The sequence below is a fragment of the Piliocolobus tephrosceles genome, chromosome 2 (assembly GCF_002776525.5).
Source record: "Piliocolobus tephrosceles isolate RC106 chromosome 2, ASM277652v3, whole genome shotgun sequence".
Classification (NCBI taxonomy): Eukaryota; Metazoa; Chordata; class Mammalia; order Primates; family Cercopithecidae; genus Piliocolobus; species Piliocolobus tephrosceles.
In genome coordinates, this window is record NC_045435.1 from 86,015,663 (window position 1) to 86,040,796 (window position 25,134).

At 53.8% G+C, this 25,134-nt stretch overlaps 1 protein-coding gene across 17 annotated transcripts; it reads right to left on the reverse strand.

The window, feature by feature from the left end:
* Nucleotides 1-4,946: 4,946 nt before the first annotated feature.
* HEMK1 (HemK methyltransferase family member 1) lies at nucleotides 4,947-24,819 on the reverse strand. Of its 17 annotated transcripts, none has more exons than XR_002735519.2 (13): nucleotides 24,403-24,819; nucleotides 22,471-22,872; nucleotides 22,002-22,093; nucleotides 21,594-21,687; nucleotides 16,751-16,885; nucleotides 16,364-16,428; nucleotides 16,062-16,111; nucleotides 15,053-15,158; nucleotides 14,055-14,150; nucleotides 13,765-13,878; nucleotides 13,500-13,613; nucleotides 12,652-12,719; nucleotides 4,947-9,946 (listed from the first exon to the last, which is right to left on the reverse strand). XR_002735519.2 is itself a non-coding variant. In XM_023231314.2 (11 exons), exons 2-11 carry the CDS (start codon nucleotides 22,696-22,698, stop codon nucleotides 13,577-13,579), a joined length of 1,017 nt encoding a protein of 338 aa, XP_023087082.1. In that variant the 5' UTR covers nucleotides 22,699-22,872; nucleotides 24,403-24,819; the 3' UTR covers nucleotides 4,947-13,576. The 17 variants fall into 17 exon arrangements, 4 of the variants coding, with proteins under 4 accessions (XP_023087082.1, XP_023087083.1, XP_023087086.1 ...); XR_002735517.2 differs by having other exon boundaries at nucleotides 4,947-12,381; XR_002735516.2 differs by having other exon boundaries at nucleotides 12,891-13,613.
* Between the last annotated feature and the right edge of the window lie 315 nt (nucleotides 24,820-25,134).

The window sequence follows — 25,134 nt, forward strand, 5'->3', positions numbered from 1 at the left end:
AGTATGACACTGTAGTCCTGGCAATCAGCTCACTGAAGGTCTGTTGCATGAATGAAAGATGAAAAAAGAAAAGCCTCTAAAATAAACAAAAATCAGAGTCAGCCAGAACTAGACTGAACCATTAAGTAGAAAAGGGCCGTCTATCCAAAATCAATAGCAAATGCACTCAACAGGGAGGGACCAGAGGCACCCCAAGTGAGAAACAATGTACAAATGCTCAGTTGTTACTGTTTTTCAATATTGTATTAAAGGTCTCAGCCAAGCTATTAAACAAGAAAAATAAATAAGAGCCATAAGTATTAGAAAGGAAAAGACAGGCCAGATATGGTGGCTCACGCCTGTAATCCCAGCACTTTGGGAGGCCGAGGTGGGCAGATCACTTGAGCTCAGGAGTTCAAGACCAGCCTGGCCAACATGGCAAAACCCCATCTCTACTAAAAATACAAAAAATAAATTAGCCTGGCATGGTGGTAGATGCCTGTAATCCCAGTTACTTGGGAGGCTGAGCCAAGAGAATCGCTTGAACCTGGGAGTCGGAGGTTGCAGTGCGTGGAGATCACACCACTGCACTCCAGTCTGGGCAACAGAGTGGGAATCCATCTCAAAAAAAAAAAAAAAAGAAAAGAAAAGAAAAAAGAAAGGAAAAGACAAATTTGTGATTATTTTCAGTGGTAAAATGTCAATGTAGAAAATCCAAGAGAAGCAACAACCAGCACATCTTGTAAGAGAAACCAAAAAGGTATCCAGTTATAAGATAAACCCCTGTAAATTAATGGCTTGACCATGCAGCAGCAAGAACCAGTTAGGCCATCTCTCTGTGTAATACATAATAGGAAAAACTGTAACACCTGAGACTAGATAAGCAGGCAAGCAAACCTTCCATGAGGGGCATGGCCCTGGTGCAGCCAGGGTAAAAAGAAATGAGAAGCGGGGAGCTGAAAGCCACCTTCTGCTTGGCTGTGAGTTGTATTCTCCTGCCCACCCTTAGCCCACCAAATCTTCTCTGGGGCCCCTGAATCAGGTGCACAGGCAGGTTCCTAATGTCCTTCCCTAAACTAGCCCCTCTGCACTAGGGACTGGATGCAAGCTGGCTGTCCCAGAGTGTGGAGTGGCTGTGTTCTTTCCCTATAGCAAAGCCAAGGACATCAGTACAGCTATGGGCAGGGTTCCTAAGCCGGGCCTGAGGCTCCCATCGGGAGTGGGAGTGGGTGGTGAGAGAATGAGGGGATAGCCAGATAGTGAGAGGGTTCAGAGCTCATGGGGTAAAGGCAGCCTCTCTGGCCTCTCCTCAAGACCAAATGGAAGGGAAGAGCTCTGCAAACTGGCAGAGAACTTGGTCTGGGGCCATGTAGTGGAGGGGCAACACCCCAAAGACCTGAGGCTTCGCTACAATTTGTCTGGCCCCCACCCCTCACCCTGCCAAATACAGGCACAGGCCTGACACCCAGTTAATGGTGCTCAGGGTACAGAGGAGTAAATAAAAGCTGGAATAGCAAACTCCACGGGGCCAGCTTTGCCTCAGGCACAGTGCTCCAGGTCTCCTCCCACAGCCACAGCCAGCAGCCTCCTCTGCCCTTGGAGGGCGCACAGGACCTTGTTGGGCCTTCGGAGGAGAAGTAGGGTGGAGGGCAGGTGGTGACTCTGGTGGAGGCTGTTTCCTCTTCCAGCTCCAGGGCCCACCCCACTGTGACTGGCAGAATCTGAAGGGCTGGGCTGTTCTGGGTGTGGTCCCAGCTAAGAAGATCCTCCACCCAGAGTCTCGAGCTCTAAGGGTCAATTTTTGGCCTTTGTGGGGAAGTAAACAGGAGGTGAGAATGAGGGGACAGATGCTGGAGGGAGACTGGTAACAGGGGAAAGTTCCAGAGGGTCAGAGAAAGTAGAAGCATTTGAGTAAAATTTGGAAGGCTGAATTTTATTCAAGGAATCAGGGAGGGAGGGTGGCAGGGAGAATGAGTTTCAGGTGCCCAGCACAGCTAAGCAAAGCACTGGTGTTGGAAATTCTGGGGTTGGTTAGTGAAGGTTGGGAGGAGCCTGTGGTTAGTTCCCAGGAGGGTTTGCTGGGCGAATCACCAGTCTCCATTTCCCAGAGGTCAATGGAGTGTGGTTCGCAGGGGGTGCCAAGCTCCAAGCATGAAGTCAAAAAGGTCAGGGATGTGGATAAGGTCTGGTTCATTTCCCTCCCAGACCTGCCCCACCTTGCTGTGTGACACTGGGCAAGTCATGGGCCCTCTCGAGCTTTGGCCCTCTTTTCTATGATATGGGGCAGTGTTTGAGCTCACATGGGCTCTGCACTCCCATGACTTGGAGGCAGTGGTTGGGCCTCTGAGGCAGAGTGACACAACACCACACACACACACACACACACGTGTGTGCATGCAGCCCTGACCTGGTTTCCAGAGCCTGGAGCTCCCCCATCCAAGGGAGGCCCTGTGTGGACACCTGTGATTATGGACATGGACCCAGTTGGCCAGGTGCAGTGGCTCACGGGACCCAGTGCTCAAGGCCCATGCCCATGAACATACATGTACATGTGGCTGCCTGTGCAGGGGCGTGTGAGTCTCTGTGCTATGTACATGTGATGTGGCTTGGCTTCCCCAGAGTCTAGTGCCTCCCATGGCTCCCTATTGCTGACCAAAAAACTTGTAAAGACCCAGCCACTCATGAGGGGCCTGTCAGGAGGAGTCTATGCGCAAGTCTGTAAGTTCTGCAAGGACAGGGTCCCACCTGAACCATCCAACCTCCTGGGCCTGGCTTACAGTTGGTGCCTAATAAATGACTATGCAGGAATGATGGGCCTGTAAGTAGAAGGTGAGACAGGTCAGATGAGAACCTCAGTAACCCTTTCCCAACTTTGGGAAGGCAGTCTCAGCCCTCAGCAATCCTAGGACCCCTCACGGAGGCTGTTGGCAGGAAAGGAGGACTCGTCCCAGATGCTGTGTCCTGGCCTGACCTTGAATTCTGCCCCACCCAGTGGCCCTAAGGGAGGCTCAGATACTGAGTTCTCGGCTGTGACTAAGCGGAAGGAAGAAAGGAGGGGTGATACTGGGGCCCTAGGGTTTTGCTTCTCATTTCTCTCTTTCCAAAGCACAGTCAGTTCCCAGAAATGAAGGTACCCAGAACCAGTGAAACTCTGGGGTTTCAGGGGCACAGGGTTCCCCAGTATTTCCACCCTTGGAGGCACCACCAAGGGCCTGGGGAAGTCCCTAGCCCATGTCTACTGCTCGGGGCTTTCTTCCCTGCCCCAGATCGGGGATGGAGTACTTGGAGCATCCACACTGGAACCAGGTGGGGCTCCCAGGACCTTTCAGGAGCATGTGGCCCAGATTATGACAGATGCTGGGTGGGAGGTGCCAGGAGCCTCAGGCTATGGGGGCTGGAGCAGTTGGGGCAGACCTCCAGGAAGGGAATGGTCACGTGGGGCATCAAGTGCCCCAGATGCCCCACCCCACAGGAGTTCCTTTTCTTTCTTTTCTTCTTCCTTTTTCAGCTCACTGCAACCTCCGCCTTCCGGGTTCAAGAGATTCTCCTGCCTCAGCCTCTCAAGTAGCTGGGATTACAGGCATGAGCCACCACGCCCGGCTAATTTTTGTATTTTTAGTAGAGACAGGGTTTCACTATGTTGGCCAGGCTGGTCTTGAACTCCTGACCTCAGTTGATTAGCCCGCCTCAGTCTCCCAAAATACTGGGATTACAGGCGTAAGCCACCGTGTGCAGCCCCTTTCTCTCTTTCTTGCTTCTTCCTCCCTTCTTCCTTTTCTTTCATTTTTAAAACATTTTTTAAAATTACTATAATTTTTAAATTTTATTTATTTTTTTGAGACGGAGTCTAGCTCTGTCACCCAGGCTGGAGTGCAGCGATGCAATCTTGGCTCACTGCAACCTCTGCCTCCCAGGTTCAAGCGATTCTGCTTTAGCCTCCTGAGTAGCTGTGATTAAGGGAGCCCGCCACCACGCCCAGCTAATTTTTGTATTTTTAGTAGATGGGGTTTCACTGTGTTGGCCAGACTGGTCTCAAACTCCTGACCTTGTGATCCCTGGCCTCCCAAAGTGCTGGGATTACAAATGTGAGCTACTACGCCCGGCCTATTATTATTATTTTTGAGACAGAGTTTCGCTCTTGTTGCCTGGGCGGGAGGGCAATGGTGTGATCTTGGCTCACTGCAACCTCTGCCTCTCAGTTTCAAGTGATTCTCCTGCCCCAGCCTCTCGAGTAGCTGGGATTACAGGCGTGAGCCACCACACTCAGCTAATTTTTGTATTTTTAGTACAGACGGATTTTCACCAGGTTGGCCAGGCTGGCCTTGAACTCCTGACCTCAAGTGATCTGCCTGCCTCAGCCTCCCAAAGTGCTGGGATTACAGGCATAAGCCACCGTGCCCAGCCTAAAATTTTTTTTTTAGAGACAGGGTCTGACTCTGATGTCCAGGCTGGAGTGCAGTGGTACAATTATAGCTCACTGCTGTCTTAAACTCTTGGGCTCAAGTAATCCTTTTGCCTCAGCCTCCCAAGTAGGTGGGACCACAGGAATGTGCCACCATGCCCAGCTCATATTTTTAATTATTTAAAAAATCCAATTTTTAAAACCACGCACAGACTCAAATGGGCACAGCACCAAATTATGACACATTAGAATCCTTCCCATGTACTCAGAGAACAGGGTTTGTGCTGAGCTTGAAAAAGGGCTTCTCTTGCTATCCCTGTCAATCAAAGAGACTGCAAGGTGGGCTTACAGACACAGTGCCAGCATTTGTAAACACTTATTTGTGAGAATCAGCGGTCACTTCATCCTGTGCTACCAAAATCAAACACTGAAAGAAAGTGGACATTGAGACCAACGTAAGACTACAACTACCATCCCAGCCCCCAGTTCAAACATTTGTGTTCATTGCTGTTCGCCTTGATGGACTGTATGCTGAGAAATAATTTGCATTTGCAAAATACATTTATGCTAACAAGATGCTCATTTTATCTTTTAAAAAATACGTATTTGAGTTGCACACGAAACGGCTTTGAAAGAATGAGCTCCAAAGTTCCGGGGGACTGAGGCAGGAGGGCTGAGGGAAATGATGAAGAAACAGTGGTTTTCAGTGCAGGCCAAGAGAGTAGGCAGCAACAGTCAGTTCTTGAGCTGTGGAGTGCCTTCAACAAGGGTTTTTAGACACATGCATCTGTTGCCTCATCCCAGAACCTCACAGGCCTAGGGACCTGAAATGCTCCCTGTGACAAGGCAAACTTCATATCCTCACATGCTGAGATGGACTCAACTTTCAGTCGGGAATTGGGCTGGGTGTCTGTCAGTCGGCGCCACCCATATCCAGAGTATATCAGAGTCTGGGTTCAGTGGCAACCACTTTCGCTGCCCTCTCCTGCCCCACACCTAGCGCTCTGCCTGGCCCCTTTGCTGTGGGCGTGAAAATCTGGCACCCGGGCTGATGGGGAGAGCTCAGTCTGCATCTGCTGCTTTCTGTTTGATTCATCACTTTCCCCTTCACTCTGGAGCCCACGTTGGCTGTGGGGCACCTCACTGGCTTCTGGGGCCCCTCTGGGGGGTTGAGGCTCTGGGCAGCATTTGGCCTCTGCAGCCTGGTCACGCCTCTCCTGGCTGGGACGTCAGAGGACGAGGTTCAAACTCCAGCATGGCCAGTTGCTGGCTGTGTGACCTTGGGCAGGTTAAGCCTCAGTCCCTTCATCCGTACAGTGGGCCAAGGAAGGGATCCCTGATGTGCCAACAGAAAGATTTATGACAAAGTGTGTGCGGGACCTGGCACTAGTTTACATACTGCAGATGCCCGGGACTGTTGTCAGCACTCAGGTCTAGGAGGGTGTTCTTCCCAACTCTACCTCAAGGGCTGCCTTTGGACTGTGTCCCCACATGGTCACATTTGCATCTCCAGACACTCCGATGCTGCCTCTCAGATATTCTGAAAGCATCCTATGCTGTCAAGCTCCCTGACTGTCCCCCCCAGCACCCCAGTCTCCAACTCAGGTGGCCCCATTTCCCCCAGGTCCCAATCAGAGCCCTGGGCCCATTGTGGTGGTCCTGGCCATCCCACATCCAACCCCTCAGCGATGGCTGAGTCAGTTCTGTTGCAGAGTGTCTGATGCCACTGCTACAGACCCCAGCCGCCTCCAGACCCTGGACAGTTGCAACCTCCTGCCCCAGTCCCTTTTTCCTGGAATCCAGAAAGAGCAGCTTCAATGCCTCCCTAACTCTGTAACTCAGCTCAAAAACCTCTTTAGGGTCCTGGTCCCCAGAAATGCATTCAGCGCTAAGCCAAGGGCACCCCCCAGCACCAGCTTACCCCTACACATCCCTACCCATGTGTCTGCAGAACTCCAGGCCTTTGTCCAGACTGTCCCTACTGCCTGGTATATTCCTGTCCTATCCGCCCCTCCTCAAGCCTGGTGTGACGACTAAGGCGTCCAGCTCCAGGTCACTCAGCCTGTGCCAGAATCACAGCTCAGACAGCATACAAGCAAGTTTCTTAGCCCCTCTGTTTGTTTCCTCGTCGGTATAACAAGAGGGTTCACAGCCTCCATCTCTCAGGATGTCATAAAGGTTGAGTAAGACAATCCTGGAAGTACTTGGCGCAGGATGCACCATATTCTATAGGACCCTCCACTTGGTATCATCTCCCTGGTGCCTGACACATAGTAGGTCTTGAGAGACTGAGGCCCTGGCCCTATACCTCAGGAGACGCACCCAGGTGCAGCTGCAGGTCTTCTAGAAAGCCCTCTAGGGACAGCCCTGGAAACCCTTGCTCCTGCTCCAAGGGTCCACGAGCCCAGGTGACTTCTGCACTAAGCTCTGTAGGGGACAGCCCAGGACCTAGTTTTGCTGCCCTCAGTGTCTCTGATAGTCAAATGGGCACCAATGGCAGCCTCATCCTCCCTTCCAGTCTAGCTATGCAACCTGACCCGTAACTGCATCCTGCTGAGCCTTGATGTCCTCAACTTTGTAATGTGGGGACAATTAAAAACCCCATGTGCCAGCCCTGGCAACATCAAGAGACCCTGTTTCTACAAAAAAAAAAAAATAATAATAATAATAAAAATGAGCCAGGCAGGGTGGTTCACACCTGTAGTCCTAGTTTGCTTTGCTTGGTCATGTAGCTCAGCCTCACGCTGACTTCCAGGAAGAGCAGAGGGACTTGGCCGCCTCTCCAGGCAGGCAGGCAGGCAGGCCTGTTCCTGGAAAGCAAGGCAGGGTAGGGGGTCTTCGGGTGGCAAAGGAAAGACTGGCAGCTTGAAGCCAGAGAAGAGACCTGGGATTGTGCCCCAACTCTGCTCCTGTCCTGCTAAGCCTCATCTGTAGCGCAGGGATCTCTGTGTTTCAGGCACCAACAATCTGTTCCCTGGGCTCAGTGGGGGATATCTGATCCCACCATTTCCCCAGCCACATGCCCAGAAAAGGGCTGCAGACCTAGTACAAGACGGAGCAAAAAGGTGACATCCTCTGCTCTGAGAGTTAGTGTCTGAGGAAGACTCTAGACCCTGGGAAGGGGGCCACTTAGCCAGGCCTGCTTACCATGGGGCATGGCTACTCTGAGCTGTCATACCCTCCCCCTTTAGGCATAGTGGGGCAGGTGGAGGTCAGCCCAGTTCAGGGCTTTCAGTGAGGCTGAGGTAGGCTTCCCTGCCTCTCCCACTCTGTGAGCTGTAAACTTGGCCTTTCCTGACCATTTTCCTGCAGGACTGTTGTATGTGTGAGAAGTAGTCTTTGGAAGAAAAGGGGCCCCTAGAATTTGAAGCTTCTGATTCCTGGTTATGAGGCCAAAGATCCCAAAGGTCCTTCCAGACACCTCAGGAGGGCCCTGGGGGGGAAGAGGCTGGGGGTTGTACAGTCAGTTCCCTCAGAGGGGAAAGCGCCCACTCATTCTGCAAGCGGGGGATATCCTGCTCTCCTCCCACAGCTACCAGTTTCTGATGGGACCCAAATCTGTCTGCACACTCAGGGGCTACAGTTGGCCTAATGTGGCTCTTACCTGCCCATAAACCTGGCCCAGAGGGCTTTATGGGCCTGAATCCCTGGGTTTAGTAGCTACAAGGACAGCCATATGAGCACCACCTAATTAATTTAATTAACTAACCACAGGCCCTTGGAAGCAATGGCAGACGAGAGCACCACACTGGGAGTCAGTAGTCAAGTGCTGTGTTACTTCAAGTAAGCCCCATCCCTCTCTGGGAAAAAAAGATCAGGGATTGAACATAAGCCTTGCCAAGATCCACCCCTTCCAGTATAAACAGGCCCTCCTGGCTTCATCCAAAGTGTATCTAGGTGATTTGGGGCCAAGCTGACCCTTGAACCCAGGTGTCCATGCTCTCTGTCCCCTGGCTTCTCAGTTCTGAAACCCAGCATGAGGCCCATGTCTGGCTTCCCAGTAGTTCTCCATATGGCTCCTGGGTTAGGACTGGCCTCAGGAGCCCTAAGCCTTGGCCAGGTGGGATAGTGTCTCCAGAGTCCCTTAGTACCGCTGGAGAGGGAGGCCCTAGTCCCAGCCTGGACAGGGACAGGGCTGAGGGCACCAGTTGGCCACTTCAGTTTTAGGGACAAGGAGGTTGAGAACCCCAGGGATAGCCCCATTCCACCATAGGAACAGAATGGTGACACAGCTCTGCTCAGGCCTATGGCTTACATGGAGGGGCCAGGCCCATTACCTCAAAGTCAGGGGCTGCTGTGCTCATTTCACAGATGCAGTACCTGCAACCCAGAGAGTACAGGGCCCCTGCTCATCCTCACACACCCAAGGGGTCCTGGGCCAGTCACATTAACTCCACAGGAAAGCAGGAACAGGCTTGGCCCCAGTCTCTGAGGTCCTCTCTGGACCCAGTCTCTGGAGATGGGTCATGGAGGCCAGCCTTGCACTCTCTCCCCACATCCCAGTACCATTCCTCAGCCACTCCCTTCTGGGACCCATGCTGGTCAGTCTTCCAGTCTTCTCACTCTGGGAAAGGGCCACCTCTCTCCAAATATGAGTAAAAAATGGGGAGCCTGGGCAGTTTAGGTCTGAAGGTTGAGGAAGAGTTCCCCGGGCCACATCACCTATCTGAAGAGAGGTGGTTAAGGCAATTTATCATGACTCAAAACTCTTCCAGCCTCTGCCCATTTCCACATTGCAATTCCAAAGCCACTTCAATCAGTAGGCATGTGTTACAGCAGCACTAATTTGGGCACCACAATCTGTATTCATTTCCCATGGCTGCTGTAACAAATTATCACACATTTAGTGGCTGAAAACAACACAAACCTATGATCTTACTATTCTGGAGATCAGCAATCTGAAATCAGTTTCACAGGGCTTAACATCAAGGTGTTGGCAGGACTGCATTCTTCTTGAGGTCCCAGGGAAGAAAAGGCTGTCTGCATTCCTTGGCTCATGGCTCTTCCTCCAGCAATTGCATCACTCTGACCTCTGCTTCCATTGTTACATACATTTTCTTCCGTCACTCTGACACTCCTGCCTCCTTTACAGAGGCCCTTGTGATTATACTCAGTTTACCTGAAAAATCCAAGATACTCTTTCCATCTCAAGATCCTTAATCACATCTGCAGAGTCCATTTTGCTATGTGAAGGTAATATAGTCACGCGTTAAGGATTAGGTGATTAAGACACTGCGATTCTGGGGGGTCACTGTTCAGCCTACCAGAGCAGTGGTAGAGTTGCTTTGACAGTCCCAAATCCAGTTCAGGGGGCTTGTCCAAGGTAGAAAGTCATGAGGGGGAGATCAGGTCTCTGTCCTAGCCAGGACTCTGGCTGGGGGCTGGCTGAAGCCAAGAGCTCCAGGAAACCTGGCGCCTGCTCCTACTGCCGCCAAGGACAGCCAGTTCTCCTGGCACGGCTGTCGCACAGGGATCAGGTGCACTTGAGCATTCGAAGTGGCCACTGCTCAACTTGAATGGCTGCCTGGGTCGGGCAGAAGGCCAGGTCCTCATGGCTTCCTCTCCCTAATGACCGGAACACATGGGCCGCCAGGTCAGATGTGGGCCACATGGGAAGTCCCAGCTCTATTCTAGAAAATGCATGTGCCATCAGCTTACTGGTAGACATTTACTGAACTTGGGTATGCCAGATCCACAGGGGGCCCCAGAGATGAGGGGGATAAGAAGGTTTCTGAAGGCATAGTACAGAAGGTCATTGGTGCCAGCAGAGGTATGAGCTAGGGGAGGCAGGAAGAGCACAGAGCAGGTGTCCTAAAGGAAGCAGCATTTGTGTTGGAGCTTGAAGAAGTGGATCGTTTGCACTGCCTGGGCAAAGGGAAGGTGTGCGTTCAGGGCATCAACAGTGCTGCACAAAGGCTGAAGCCCAGGGCAGTAGAGAAAAGAATCCACTAAGAAGGAGCCAATGAAGAGAAAAAAGAGAGAAAAGAATCGAAGGTGGATAGGGAAAGATATGCTGTCCCGCAGAGGTTAAAGGGGTTCCCACCTCAAGCCAGCAGTTCTCAAACCTTGTCAGCAGTGGAACCCTTTGTTCGGATGGCAGCCTACTCAGAGCACTGATGGGGCCTTGGGAGGGCCCCCAGGGCTTTTCCCACAGTTGTCCTCCCCCATCTCTTCAGAACTGGATTCCATAGGACACAAGAGAACACACTTAAGTCATAGGGAGCCAGCTAAGTGTTTGGGGCAGGGATTGGGAGCAGCCAATGGCCCAGGGCCCAGGTGGGGGTAAAGGAGCCAAAAAGAGTAGATTTCTTGCATTTACAAGGTTGGAGGCATATTTCAATAAGGCAGCTGGATGAGCCCCATGGAGAAACCCATTGACAACTGGGAAAAGCATCCAACTGTGAGATAAGGCCTCAGTTTCCCCAACTATCAGAAGAGGAGACAGAATTACTTTCCCAGAGTACATCAAACAGGGACTCCTACACTCCTGTCTGTGCTCTGGGCTCTGGCTGAAGGAGGCTGCATGAGCAGTAGGCACATCTCTCAAGACCTCAGGGGCCTGCACAGCCTGGACTCCACCATCAGCTCCATGTCCTCCTCCCATTCTGCCTGCAAGTGCTCCTTGACATATGCTGGTGGTGGTGGGGAGGTAGTTCGAGTCTCTGGCTTTGGCCTCAGGAGCAAGGGAGGGGATAGGGCAGGTGAGCCTGGCTTTCCCTGAGCTGGAGCCACTGGCTGCCCTGGCCTGGGCCTCAAGGCACTGGGGCCATAGTGAGGAGGGGCTGAGGGGAGATGTGGGCTGCCAGGCTACCAGCCTGCTGGCTCCATCTCTAGACAACAATGAGGAGTCAAGAGCCCAAGACTGAAACTCCTGCCTACCCTTCTTTCCAGACTGCCTTGTATCCCTGCCTGCCTTATGTTGGTCCCAAGCATCAGATGGACACCTGAGGGCATCAGGTCCTTCCTTCCAGTGTCTGCCCCCTGAGGAAGGCAAGAAAAAAATGCCACAATGTGCCAAGTCAGGCACCTTCCATGGGCTCCTCACACGCATCCTATGAAATAAAGCATTTAGTCACATTTCTCAGTCTTAGAAGCCAAGGCTGAGTGAGGTGAAGTCATCTGCCCAAGGTCACATTGTGGTGAGGGGCAGATTCTGGGATTGAAGTCCAGGCTGGTGTGGCTACAACATCAGGGCTCAATGTCCAGGGCCCAATCAAGCCAGTGGCTGCAGGCTTGAGGCCCCATCTGCCAGTCCTCTTGGCTTGGACCTTTTCCTCAGCAGAGTCAAGCTGCACATTTTTCTGGGCAGAAAGTTGTCCCCGAGGGTGGCTCCTGCTTGTGGCCCCAGCTGCCCCAACACTGTCACTCTCCAACACTGCACTCTCTTCTGGTGCAACATCCACAAGCTCGCCAAGGCCCTTCCTCAGGAATGGGCCTGAGGCCAGGAGGGTGAGACCATCAGGGAAGTCAGGACTGGCTGAGGGGTGGGGGATGACAGACTACACTAAGGTCAGGGCAACTGCCCTGAGATGCTGCTGAAGACAGCAAGAGCCAAAGGGCACAGGGAGGAAGACAGAAAGGGCAACACTGGTGAGGACCTTAGCAGGCAAAGGTCTGTGAGCACGGAGGACTCAGGGAGTGGGGAGCCTAGCCCTGGTTGTGCACCCCTTTGCCCTCCCGACCCAGGTTCCTTCTGGAGCAGTCTCCTCAAAGGAAGCCAGGGGCAGCTCAGGGTTCATGCAGCTGGGGCTGGGCATGGGGCAGGCCACTGGGGCGCTGGGAACTGCAGCGTGACCTCTGCCAAATGCGTCCTCCAGCCATAGTGCAGGGTGACACTTAGGCTGGTTATGACTCCAGCAATATAGGCTCCCCAAAGGGAGGGATCTAACTTACTATCTCCACTTGGCCACTATCATGGGATCTCAGGCAGTCCACACCTTCTCTTGTTCTCTCTGCCTGGAGAATGGACATTCAGATGCCAGCAAGCACATTCCACTTGGCTAAGAGGAAAGAGGCTGCCACTTGGCATTGGCCTTGGACTCAGAAGAGCCAGCTTCTCACAGGGAAAGGAGCTGCCCAAGGTCCCACTGCAGGACACAGCCTTGGAACTCAGCTCTCCTGGCTGCAGCAGAGGATGCTGCCCATCAGACCATACTGCCAAGCCCTGGGAAGTGCTGGAGTGGCAGGGGCAGTCTAGTGGAATGAGCCAGCCTGGTTTGCCATGTTCCTTAGGACCCACCCTGAAGCAGGCTCACACCACCAGTACTCACCAACCTAGAGATTTCCTGTCACTGTTGATAGGAAGGCTGGATCTGCAGGCCTCCTGGTGGCCATGAGTCTGCACAGACCAGAGCTGGGGTGAAGGCCACAATCCTGTGCCCAGTATCTCAGTTTCTCACTCTCCCCAGTCCCAACCAGGTGCACATGCGTTATTTGAAACCCCAGGGGGTCAACTCAGGAGGGATGTTTTAGTTAAAAGCTATGGGGATAAAAAGGAAACACCCCTTACTGGCTCAAGCCTTCCGTTAAATCAATGTGGATGTGCGACCCAGGAACTGTGCAGCAAGGACCTCCAGGCCCTCCCCTCCAGAAAGCAGGCAGTCATCCTTGAGCCGAAATGCAGATGAGCTTCCTGTGCTTGAGCCAGGCTTGGTCAGGGAAGTGTGTACACATGCACCCAGGGCAGTGGAGGACTGATCAGTCCCTGGGAGTGAGCTGCTCTACACCAGGCCCCGTGGTATCCAAGGCCCGGAGTGAGGACTCATGTGCCTTCCTCCTCCACGCTGCACCTGCACACCCCTACCAAGCAGGGGACTGACGGCCAGCCCTGCTGGGGCAGAAGGAAACTCTCGCCCCAGCGCTACCTGGGAATAAGGGGTCAGGGGACCTGTAAGTCATGCACAAATCATTAGGTCACCATTTGTTAGTCTCTCAATACTTTACTGGCCATATCCCCCAATACTCCCACATCTATTTCACCAACACACAGCAACTGCCCTCGGCCACCCTGATGTGATGGAGCCAGACTGAGAACTTGGGTTTACCCAGGTGTCCTAGAAATATCCTAGAAATGCAGAGCATGGGGAAATCACAGAACCTTGGGAAATACCATAAGCACCTGGGTTCTGGAAAGTGCCATCCACCTCCCTCTGGTCAGGCTGGTGCCACAGACAAGGCATCCACAGGGCAGCCACACTATGGCCTAGACCTCTGGATATGCAGGAACCGGGGCCTGAGGAGACAGGGATAGGGGCTGGTTACCACCTGGGCCTCAGGGAATGAGCAGGGAGTGGGAACAGCACACTCTCCTGACAGCCAGGGCTGAGGATGGCCCCAGTGGAAATACCAGCATGCTACAGGGCTAAAGAGGGGTAGGATCTCACCTCCCACAGAAGTCCCTGCGCACAGCCACAAGATTAAGGTACAGTTCAGGCCGGCTCTGAAGCCAGCTGCTGACAAGCTCCGGGTGCCTTGGGTCCACTTCTAAGAAGATACTACTACATGGGGGAGAAACGGGTGGGCTCAGTAGGACAGGTCTGGGGCCTGCCCTTCTGGGCTGCTTGGGCTGGCGAGGTGAGGGTCCTGTGCTCATCTCTGCCAGGGCCTGCCCAGTACACATTAGGAGCAGCAGAGGCTGCTGGGGACAGACCTAGGAGACCCATCCCATTCATACCCAGAGTCCTTCAGGAGCTGGGGTGCCAGGGCCAGGATGTGGGTAATGATGTCCATGCCCTCCTTCCCACCGTCCAGGGCCGCAGGGTCTTCATAGCTGAAAGGGAAAGCAGTGGGAGGTGACAGCCTGAGGAAGGGGTATCTGAAATGCATGGAGGGCGTGGGCAGGGCCTCCACAAATGGGGCCCTGTGGAACTTACACTCTAGACTGAAGGGCAAATCTGAGGACCCAGAGGAGGGCCCCAAATGGGTGGTAGCTCCTCTTCCCTTCCTCTCATGGGCAGCACCCTGCCAGGCAGCGCCAGGCGTGCTTGCTGAATCCCACTGGCTGATGACCTCTCCTGATGGACTGACTCATGTCAGGGACATGAATGTCTCCCCACAAGGCTGCTCCTCTTCTTGGTTTGGGAGATCTGGGGCTAGCCCTGACCACTCCTGAGAGCCCAGAAAGGGAGAGCCAACACCCCAACCCCATCCAACATGACTGCTGCCCCATCCAGGACTCCTGGGCTGCCCCTGGTTCTCAGCCCCTGTGTAAGAGCAGGATCGCCTGGCGTAAAGCTAGCCTGGGGCCAAGTTTTAGTCCCAGTTTTCCCACTGAGCTCCCATGTGACCATGGACAAGAAACCTATCCTCTCTGGGCCTCAGTATTCTATGAAATGATGTGCCCATCTACAGAGCACCCCCTATGAGTCCTCCACTGTGTTTGATGCTTTCAAGTTGTCACTGAGTCCTCCCATGGCCCTGCAGAGGACTACCTCTCTTTTTCCAGAGGCAGGAAACAGGCCCAGAGAGGTTCGGTGGCTGTCCAGTAGTCTTAAGTAGGAAGGCAGATACTGAATCTAGGTAGGATTGTGAGCTCTCCAGTGCGTCCACCTAACACCACTGCCTGTTTCAGTACCAACTCCCCTGTCCCTCCAGATGGTGTGGTCCTCGAGGGCAGACTAATCCCATTAGGCCTTTCCAGGCCTGGCGTCCCTGGCCCACCCTGCTTAGCACCTGCGGATCTCAGGGGCCAGCTGTTCCATGTCCTGGTGGAAGACGTAGGGAGGGTTGCTGACGACCAGGTCCACAGGGCCCAAGGGCAGGTGTGTCCAGCTCCTTTCTGTAGTCAAAGAAGAGGACACACAGTAGGGACTAACCCATTGGGAGGTAAAGGATGGTAGCTCCCCCTGCCACCATGTCCCTCTTATCACGCCACACCTTGGGCCTGCCACAGGATCTGATAAGTCAGATCTGCAAATTAGTGCCCAGGGTCCTCAGCTGACAGCCTGGTGGAGAATGTGCATGCTCCAACATGGCAGCCCTTCATTTCAAGACATAGAATGTCCTTGCCAAAAATCCTCATTACACAAGACTCCATTCAAGTGCCACTTCCAGGACGTCCTTCCTGATTGCCTAGGCAGGAAAGAGCCTTTCTCTTCTATAGCTCCACCAGCCTTATAGCCAACATGGACTGAGAGTACATGGAGGGTAGGCCTGGCCTCATCAGCCAATTCCTGATGGCTCTGACTACTGGTTTCACCCTGTGCCGGGTGCTACACCAAGTATATCACACTCCATGGAGGGTGCACATGAGGCTCAAGGATCCCATGGGTAAGGCAATGGAGCCAGAACTCGAGTTGGAGGCCCGGACACACTGTAAAGGCTATGGCTGAGCTGTGCAGTGCCTGGATCGCTTCTTCCCAGGCCAGGCAGGGGGAGAGGGGCACTCTAGTATTTTGGTCCTGAAGGAATTAAGTTAAGCTTTTGCTCATCTGTTGCCAACAAGCAAGCCCTTAACTCATTAGTTATGAGGAATTCATTGACCTGACCCTGGTGGGTCAGGTCAGCCTAGGAGGCAAAAGCAACTTGTCTGTCCTCAGCCAAGGCTTTGTTTGAACTGCCATACACGTGTATGGTTGTGGCTTTTGGGGAAGCCCTCCCTCCATGTCCGCGGAGTGCCTCATCCACCCAGTAGCACCTGTATCTAGTCTCCCTATCTTAAGGAACATGCAGGGGAGGGTACCTGAGGTCATGTCAAGGTGGATGATCCAAATCCTGTCCTGCAACCGAAGCCTAGATAGACAGGGAGAAAGGGGTGGGCACGGGGGTAGATCCCTACCCTTTGCTACAAGAATGAGGTCTTACAGTCAACCTTTCTTGGACCAGCAAGATACTCACTGCCCACTACCCATTCAGAACCCCATGGGACCCATGCCAGGCTACCCCACTGCTTCCTCCTTCTTGGGAGGAGAAATCAGGCATTAGTGAGTTTGAAACCTGAAAAGGAGTCAAGATCAGGCCCCAAAGTGCAACTCCCCCACCTACCTCTGAGCGTTCTCATGGGTCAGAGAGATGGCAGCTTCCCCCTTATCCACAGCAATGACTCGGCTCTGTCCCAAGAACAAACAGAGGATATGTGGAAGGCAATGCTGAGAGATGCTGGGAGATACTGGGCCTGGGAGACCCTCCTCCAATCCCCCACCAGAAGAGAAGGGAAATACCCAACAGCCTTTTCTTCTTGGCCAAAATCTAGCCAGATAGATGTGGTAGGCATGAGAGTCTGTGAACCACAGTGGGCTAGGGGCAGCCCTGTCCTCCCTCATCTAGCTGCTTCCCCTCAAGTGCTCCTAGCAGAGGGATGTGGGGGAAGCACTAATGGGAGGGACAGTGAGTGTCAGTCACAGTCTATCCAGAGTAGGTGGAGAGGCTCACCTGAGGGAGCTGGCTCAGCAGGCTGAGGGAGATGGCTCCCGATCCACAGCCTACCTCCAGAATGAGGGGGCTGCCTGGGGATCCCACAGCATAGTACCTCTGGGCCACCTCTTCCAGCACCCACTCAACCAGTTCCTATGAAGCAGAGGGGTCTGGATCAGAGTTGGTGCCTGGGGGTGTTGGTACAGGGGCCTAAGCAGTTACCCCTGTGAACGTAGGAAGGGGAGGTAGCCAAAGCCAGACTGACCTTCATGTCAGCTGGGCCATGGCCAAGTCACCCTGCCCTGCCACGCCTCAGCTTCCCCATCTGTACAACTGAGCCCAGTTGAGGATAGCCCACCTCATGGGGATGTGGTGGGGATTAAATGAGCTAATCCATACCTGTTTCATGTTAAGTGTTTAATCAACACCAGCTAAGCCCTTTACAGACATCCTCCCATTCTTAGCATTTCTTAGCAGAAATGCTAAGAACTGGCTGGGCACAGTGGCTCACGTCTATAATCCCAACACTTTGTGAGACCAAGGTGGGCAGATCACTTGAGTTCGGAGTTTGAGACCAGCCTAGCCAACATGGTGAAACCTCGTCTCTGCTAAAAGTGTGAAAATTTGCCGGGCACGGGCATGGTGGCGGATGTCTCTAGTCCCAGCTACTTGGGAGGCTGAGGCGGGAGAACTGCTTAAGCTCGGAAGGTAGAGGTTGTGGTGGATCAGGATCGTGCCACTGCACTCCAGCCTGGGAGACAGAGCAACACTCCATCTCAAGAAAAAAAAAAAAAGTTAAGAACCGTATCTGATAGTTCCTGGCCACTCCCTCTGGCCTGACCCTGCTCCCAGAGCTTTTCCTGTATTAATCTGTTGAATCCTCACAAGTGTCCCATGAGGAAACTGAGGCCTGGGGTCAAGGCCCCACCTGAGCCTGGCCTGTGGTTCATGGTGGCCAAGAATCAGGAGCTGGTGTGACAGAGCTGAGCTTGAGAGGCCCCAGGGAGGCTCCTAGGCCAAAGGGACAGGGAATTCCCTCCTTTGGAGAAGATGGGTCATGGGGGAACATGGTCCTGACTAAGGACCTGAGGGCTGTGGCATACACAGGCATAGCTCAACAGGCATGGGTGCAGAGGGAGGTGCCTGACTGCACTGTACCTGCCCTGGCAGCAGGAGGACATTTTCAGACATTGCCACTTTGGAAACAAGAGGGTTTCAAGCCTTGCCTACCCAGCCACTGCCTGCGAGGACTATGCCTGCAAACCAACATAGGGTAGGGGTGAAGGGTGGAAGGCTCCTACCGTCCAATGGCCAAAATGTTTCCCAGAGGGTCAGAACTCCTGGGACCCCATGTCTCAGGAAAGACTGGCTCAGGGAGCTAGGGATGGTGGGCAGCAAGTGGGTGCTTCCCTGATCTGAAAAGAGGACCACCTTTTCCATAAAGCCTTCCTCAAGCCTGGGCCAGGCTCTACCATGGCTTTCCCCACCCTGAGCCTAAGGTCTAGCCTAAGGATGCAGTATGCCTCTCCCACCAGACTCCATAACGGGAAGACCTGAGGTCCAACTCATATCGTAGTGTGTCCCACACTGGCAGGGCTTGGCCCACAGACAGACTTGGCCTACAGACAGACTTCTTGGCTGCTTTTTTTTTTTTTTTTTTTTTTTTGAGACAGAGTTTCACTCTTGTTGCCCAGGCTGGAAGGCTGGAGTACAATGGCGCAATCTTGGCTCACCGCAACCTCTGCCTCTCAGTTTCAAGCGATTCGCCTGTCTCAGCCTTCCTGAGTAGCTAGGATTACAGGCATGCAACACCATGCCTGGCTAATTTTGTATTTTTAGTAGAGACAGGGTTTCTCCATGTTGGTCAGGCTGGTCTCGAACTCCCAACCTCAGGTGATCCGCCCGCCTCGGACTCCCAAAGTGCTGGGATTATAGGTGTGAGCCATGGTGCCCGACCCTCTTGGCTACTTTCTAAGTGCTGGGCAAGCTCTCTGCGGCACCACCCTCTGCATCTCACACCGCCAGGTCTCCCCAACACCCCAATGCCATCAGCTAGGCTCAATGGAGCAGAGGGCTTCAGATCACACCCATTTTCCACATAAGTTCCCCAGTGCTGGGTTCCAAAAAGCATCTCACCCTTCCGGGCCCCCAACCCCAACAACAATGTTCATCCACCCTGAGGATGGCAAGTCCAAGCCAGGCAGAACTTGGCCAGCAGGTGCAAACCTCCCTGTTCCAAGCCTCTTCTGCACCAAACAAATGATTGCCTGTGGGTGAGGGGGCCCAGCTCCAGCAGGAGAGGGCATATATTCACTAGCTCTCACCAGCCCTGTGCCAGGCACTACCGGAGACCACTAGGGTACTTGTGGCAAGCTGGGCCTGCAGGGTTGGGACAGGTACAGAGTGAGCAATGTAGGGTTGTGGCTGAGAGCCTGTGGTCTCAGTGGTGAGGCCACATGCTAAGAGGTTGGCAGGGTGACCAGGACTTGTCAGGTGTGTGAGCCTCTCTTGGTTTCCTGGCCATAGACCTACTCTGGCTGGGGAATGACCCCTCAGTCAGCCACACTGGTCAGTCACCTCACAGAGATACTCAAAGACCTCAAAGACACACACCACGTATGTGGATGGCCACCTTGGGGAGGGTGAGAAGCTGAGAAACTGAGCCCCTGCCACCGCTAGGGGCCTTTTGCTTGCCATAATACTCCAGAGCACAGGAGGCTCATCTTGGCTGTAGGGCCACTTGGGGCAGGGGTAGACAACAGCACAAGAAGTCCAGAAACTTTCTCTTCTCCGCCCAGTGAAGAGCCTCCCTCAGCCTGACGCTGGTGGCTCTTTCAGGGAGACTAAAAGCCAAGCTGGTCACAGGCTCAAGGCACCCCCTCCAGGTGAATATGGAAAGAATCCAAGAACAGGGTGGGGCGCAGGGGCATGCGGGAAGGAGGTGAGGGGCAGGCAGTTGTTGGCTCTGCCTAGAACTGCTGCCCCAACATGGACTTCATATCCCATCAAGAGGTTGGCCCAAGGCCTCAGCAGAACCTGAGTGCCCAAAAGTACCCTCTATTAGGATGGCATTCCTGGTGGAGCAGACCCAGGGAGGTGGCATTGCCTCCTTCAAGTCAATCACAGACAAAACACTGATCCTCCCACAACCTGTACAGCCTCACAGCAGGCCAGGTGAGAATGGTTCACACCCCCAGCCCTGAGTTTCCTACTGTACTCACTGCCAGGCCAGAAGCTGAACCACCTTCTCACCCCTAGGGAAAATCCAACTCACTGGGTCACATGCCTCCTGCAAGTTTGCACTTCAGACTCCCCCTTCATCAGACACCATCCTCTGCAGCCATTCTCACCACTCCCTGCCACAGGCCACGTCCTCTTGAGTTCTTGGTAAGGCATCCCCCGATGTGGCTTTACATTGGGGTGAACCTGGTGAGTTCTCAGAAATGTCTGCATAGTGAGGTGAGCACCTGGCCTCCCAATCGCAGCATCTCCCCTCACCCCACCCCTTGCAGTAGAGCTGCTCTCTTGGCCCAGACCAATCTAAGAATCAGGGGCCACATGGGAGCCAAAGTCCACACTTGATACTCAGAACCCTGGCACATATGGCTGGTGCCAGCTCAGCTCTGAAGGAACTCAAAGGTCACCATGCCCTGACCCTGGGCAGCTGGAGACAGCAAATGATCTCTTCGCTAGAGATCACATGTTTTTGGGAGCCACAGGTAAGCCTCCCAAGGCCTGCAGGTGGCAGGCCACACCTTGCTCTGGGTCTCCATACTGTGTCCTAGGTCATGCCAATCCCAGATAGGGGAGCCACCATGAGAGGGATGGGGCTCTGACCTGGGAGTCAGGAAGTCCAAGTGCTGCCCTCATGCTCCCTTCCTTGACAGCCCTGTGACTTCAGCAAGGCCTCAGATTCCCTACTGTCCCTGCCCTGACACTGGGCAGTGAAGCAAGGACCTGGCCTCCCAACCACATGACATGGAGGGGAGAGGGGTTAGAGAGTTTCTTGGCTAGGGGACAGAAGCTGGGAAAGTGAAGGAAGGGTTTGGGGCCCGTAGCCACGGCAGGGGAATGGGAATCTTTCCCAGAAATGTTTGTGTGCTTGGGTCTTTCTAGAAACATTCCTTCTCAGAACCTGGCGCCCTCTGACTTGCCCACCAGCTCTCACTCAGCTCTACTCCCTGGTCTGCACCCTCTGGCTCCCAGCTCTGCCACCTACAAAGTCAGAAGGGAGTCCAAGAAGGGCCATAGAAAGCGTCTCTTCCAGGACCAAGGTGCCTTACTAAGGGATAGCACACTTGCGCCGCACATCCCTAGTCCTAGTAATTTGAGGGACAACACAGGTGATTACCAGACCAGTCAGTAGACCAGATTCTCTGGTCTGGAGGCCTAACCCTCTCATCAACTGGGCCCAGAGAGGGCAGTAGGGCAGTGACCTGCCCGAGGTCACACAGCTGATACCAGGTCTCCAGGTGTCTGGCTGGAGCCCTCTCCACTTCCTCCATGCCCTCTGAGAAGCTGCTGGAGGACACTGTTCCCTGTGGGTTGGGTAAGCCATGGGACAGCTCCCAGAGAAACAGCGGAACAGTCTAAGTACTTGGGCAGCACTATTTGAGGCACTCTGGGACATTGCCAGACCTAGAGGCTGGGGTGGTAGCTTGGAACATGACAGTCAAGGGGACCAACAGGAATCATGTCCTCTGGGCTCTGCCAACACAGACAGCGAGGAGATACGTGTCTAGAAAGGCAACGTCCCTGAAGTCATGGGGCCCCAGTGCCCCCTGGAGGAAGCCTAGGGTAAGACCGGTACTCTGAACTCCACCCTCATCCTGATCCTGCCTTGCCCTGGTGGCACACCTACCTCTGTTTCTGGCCGAGGAATAAACACTGGGGGCACCATCCTCAGGCTGAGCCCCTGAAAGTCCCACTCTCCAAGGATGTACTGTACCGGCATCCTGCAGAGGGGGCAGCCGGGTGGTCATCAGTGACAGAGCCAGGAACAACAGGACCATGCCTGGGTTGACAGATACCACTTGTGGCCAAAGATAGCAGGCAAGACCATGTCTCCAGGGCCTTGGGACTCCTGAGGCAAAGCCTTCCCTCCCTCCCTTCTTCCTATTCACTACCCCGGCCCCACTCTTGCCACCCTGAACCCTAACACCTCCTTAGTCCTTGGACATTCTCCTCCTCCCTGAACTTGGTGGGGATACGGGAAGCTGGACTGCTGCTCCCCAAACACATCCTTCAGGTCTGATCCATGGGTGCTCACCTCTGCAATCGACGGCTACTCAGCTCCTGGATACACTGTAGTTGCTGAGAGGTCAAGGGCTGGGTCCAAAGTGCCGGCCTCAGGCTCTGAAACTGTCCCCACAGAGAACGTAAGTGGCTGGCCCACTGGGCCCAGAGGCCCCAACCCAGGTGTCTTATGTGGATAATGCCTGCCTAGCACTGGTCTGGAGGCCCAACGCTCTCATCATCTGGGCCCAGAGGGGGCAGCATCCTGCCCAAGGTTACACAGCTAATACCAGGCCTCCAGGTGTCTATCCCAGAACACTTAGGCAGAGATTTATTCATTCATCCAACAAACTGTTACAGTGTGTGCCAGGCGTTAAGACGTTCCTTCAGAAAAATCCCATCAGTCTCAGCTAAGAACTCTTAGTGAACAGAAAACCTGGATATCTCTTCCCAAAGTCCTCCCTCCTCCCTCTTCCTGTCCTTTTGACAACACTGAACTTAACTGTTTTGGCTCCAAGGACATGAGCCACGATGTACTCACTGGATTCCCGGGCCTCAGGGATACCTCTCTTCTCAAAGACCCTAGTCCAGTGGCTGACCAGTTCTGTGGCACTGGATAACCCAGCCAGAGGTGGTTGGGGTTGCCATGAGCTGAAGGCCCAGCCCAGGGTACGTCCCCCTCTCCCTGGGCCAGACAGGAAGGCCCACAGCATTCGGCCCCAAAGCTCCATGTCTCAGGAAAAGGTTCTCCAGAGTGCTTCCAGGTTCCCAAGTCTGCCTTATGATGTCAGCTGCTGAGGTGGGTGCTGAGAGTGGCCCCTGGACCCAGCTGGGTGGAGATGGAAAGGTCACAAGTTCTGGTGCCCCAAAATGGCTCTGGTCCTCAGATATAGTTGGTTGCCACCCTGGGAGTGAGAAGAACCAGGAAAGCAGGTGAGCCTTGTATGACATCCCCCCTTCTACCAATACATTGCCTGAGAATAGTTGTGCTCTTGCTGACACCCCCTTGACTCCATTTAGAGCCTCACCCACCTATCTGATCATTCTTGTCTTGGCCACTTATGTTTTCTTCACATTTTTAGCTGGAATGGGCTGAGCCCATGGCTCAGTCTCTGCTAATAAATGGGTTGGTGGTAGGTTAGGGTACATATTTGGGGATAGGACAGATCTGTGTCTAACCTAGTGTGTGTGATCTTGAGCAAGTCATTATTTCTGAATTTCACTTTCTTAATCCGTAAGATGGGGGAAAATCACATCAAACCTATGGCAAGCAAAGCATTAGACTATGAATATCCAAGGCCTGGGAGGCAGCTCAACACACAGCAGAGACCAGATGTTACATGATCTTAACTGATGTTACAAGGGGCAGGTGATTGCTTTTGATTGGGAGCTTTGAATCTGACGTTTTGTGTGTACTGTCATGGATTTATATGCTGAAAATTTCCTCCTAATTTAACCCATAATCCAGGACATCAGCATAAACCGCCAACTAAAAAATTTACAATTTTATATTTAAAGATGTCACAAGCAAATTTAACTGAAGGTTTAAAATCAGCGGTCCCCTTTGCTTCCAGATAAAAGTCCAAACTAGCGTTTATTGAGCACCTACTAAGTGCCACATCTTCAAATACAAGTAGGGTCCGAGAAGGGAAGCGACTTGCCCAACGTCACTTAGGTAGAAACTGTCCCAGGTAAGCTGGGCGCGGTGGCTCACGCCTGTGTAATTCCAGCACTTTGGGAGGCGGAAGTGGGCGGATCACGAGGTCAGGAGTTCCAGGCTATCCTGGCCAGCATAGTGAAACCCCGTCTCTACTAAAGATACAAAAAATTAGCCGGGCGCGGTGGCGGGTGCCTGCAGTCCCAGCTACTGGGAGGCTGAGGCAGGAGAATGGCGCGAACCTGGGAGGCGGAGCTTGCAGTAAGCCGAGATTGCGCCACTGCACTCCAGCCTGGGCGACAGAGCAAGACTCTGCCTCAAAAAAAAAAAAAAAATTTAGCCGGGCATAGTGATGTGCGCCTGTAGTCCCAGCTAGTCAGGAGGCTGAGGCAGGAGAATTGCTTGAACCCAGCAGGCAGAGGTTGCAGCGAGCCGAGGTCAGGCCACTGTACTCCAGCCTGGGTGCCAGAGAGAGACTCCGTCTCCAAAAAAAAAAAAAAAGCGCGAAAAAGAAACTGTCCCAGGCAAGACACGAACCCGAGTTCATCAGACTCCAGAAGCGGCTCTGTGCACCAGTACGCCGTCCCAGGAACCAAGGCCCGAAGTCAGAGGTGTAAATTCCCTCACAGCTACGCACTGCATTGTTAACGACCCAGACGGGGTCCCCTCCCTCCTCCAACCCTGTTTCCCCATCTCCACTATGGAGAATGGGACCGGCCAGGTCTCCAGGCGGTTGCAGTCGAAACATCCCCTTCCGATCCCCACCTCCCGTGCATACCTGCCTGAGAGGCTCCCCACCCTCCCACCAGCCGGAGAAGCTGCCCCGTACTGTACGCCAGGACGTGCGTGGCACGTCGCTCGCTCCCTTGGATGCCCCGCTTCCGGGGTTGGCGCATTTAAGAAAAGGCTCGGGCGGACGCCGTAGCCCAGCTTCAGGGTTCCCATCGCCTGTGGATTCCTCCCAGGAGACCCCTGCGGATGGGTGGGGAGGCTGTGAATTCCACGCCCTCTACGCCCGCAGGCCTACATGCAGGAAAGTGCGGGGGATGTGTGTGGAGTTGACCCCTGGAGACCCGGACCTGCTGGACTTCCTTAAAATCACATCAGGGATTTGGCTGCAGCCCAAGGGGATTGCTCCGAGCTGGCTTTTAGGAACCGAGCCTGGTAGGTGTGTGGGCAGAGCCCAGTAGCCTGCCGGAACGGAGGCGTGTCACCAAAGGGCCTGTGTGTTCGAGCGGGGACCAGATGTCCGGGGGCGTGGTCTATCTTAGCCTGGGGGCCGGGTGGAGATGTGCGAAGGCGGGTTCCAGTGTTGAAGATAGGTCCAACTTTAGGGTCCAGTCCCAGTGTCGTGACCCTACCTAGGTCAGTGGCCGAGCCCACCAGGGGGCCGGCTGAGTGGCGGCCAGACCCCAGGGGCCGCTCTTTTCCTGGTGCGAATCCTGACTCTATTTGGCAACTCATCAAGAGACTTTGTCCAGGTGTTGGGACCCCTCGGGACCTCAGTTGC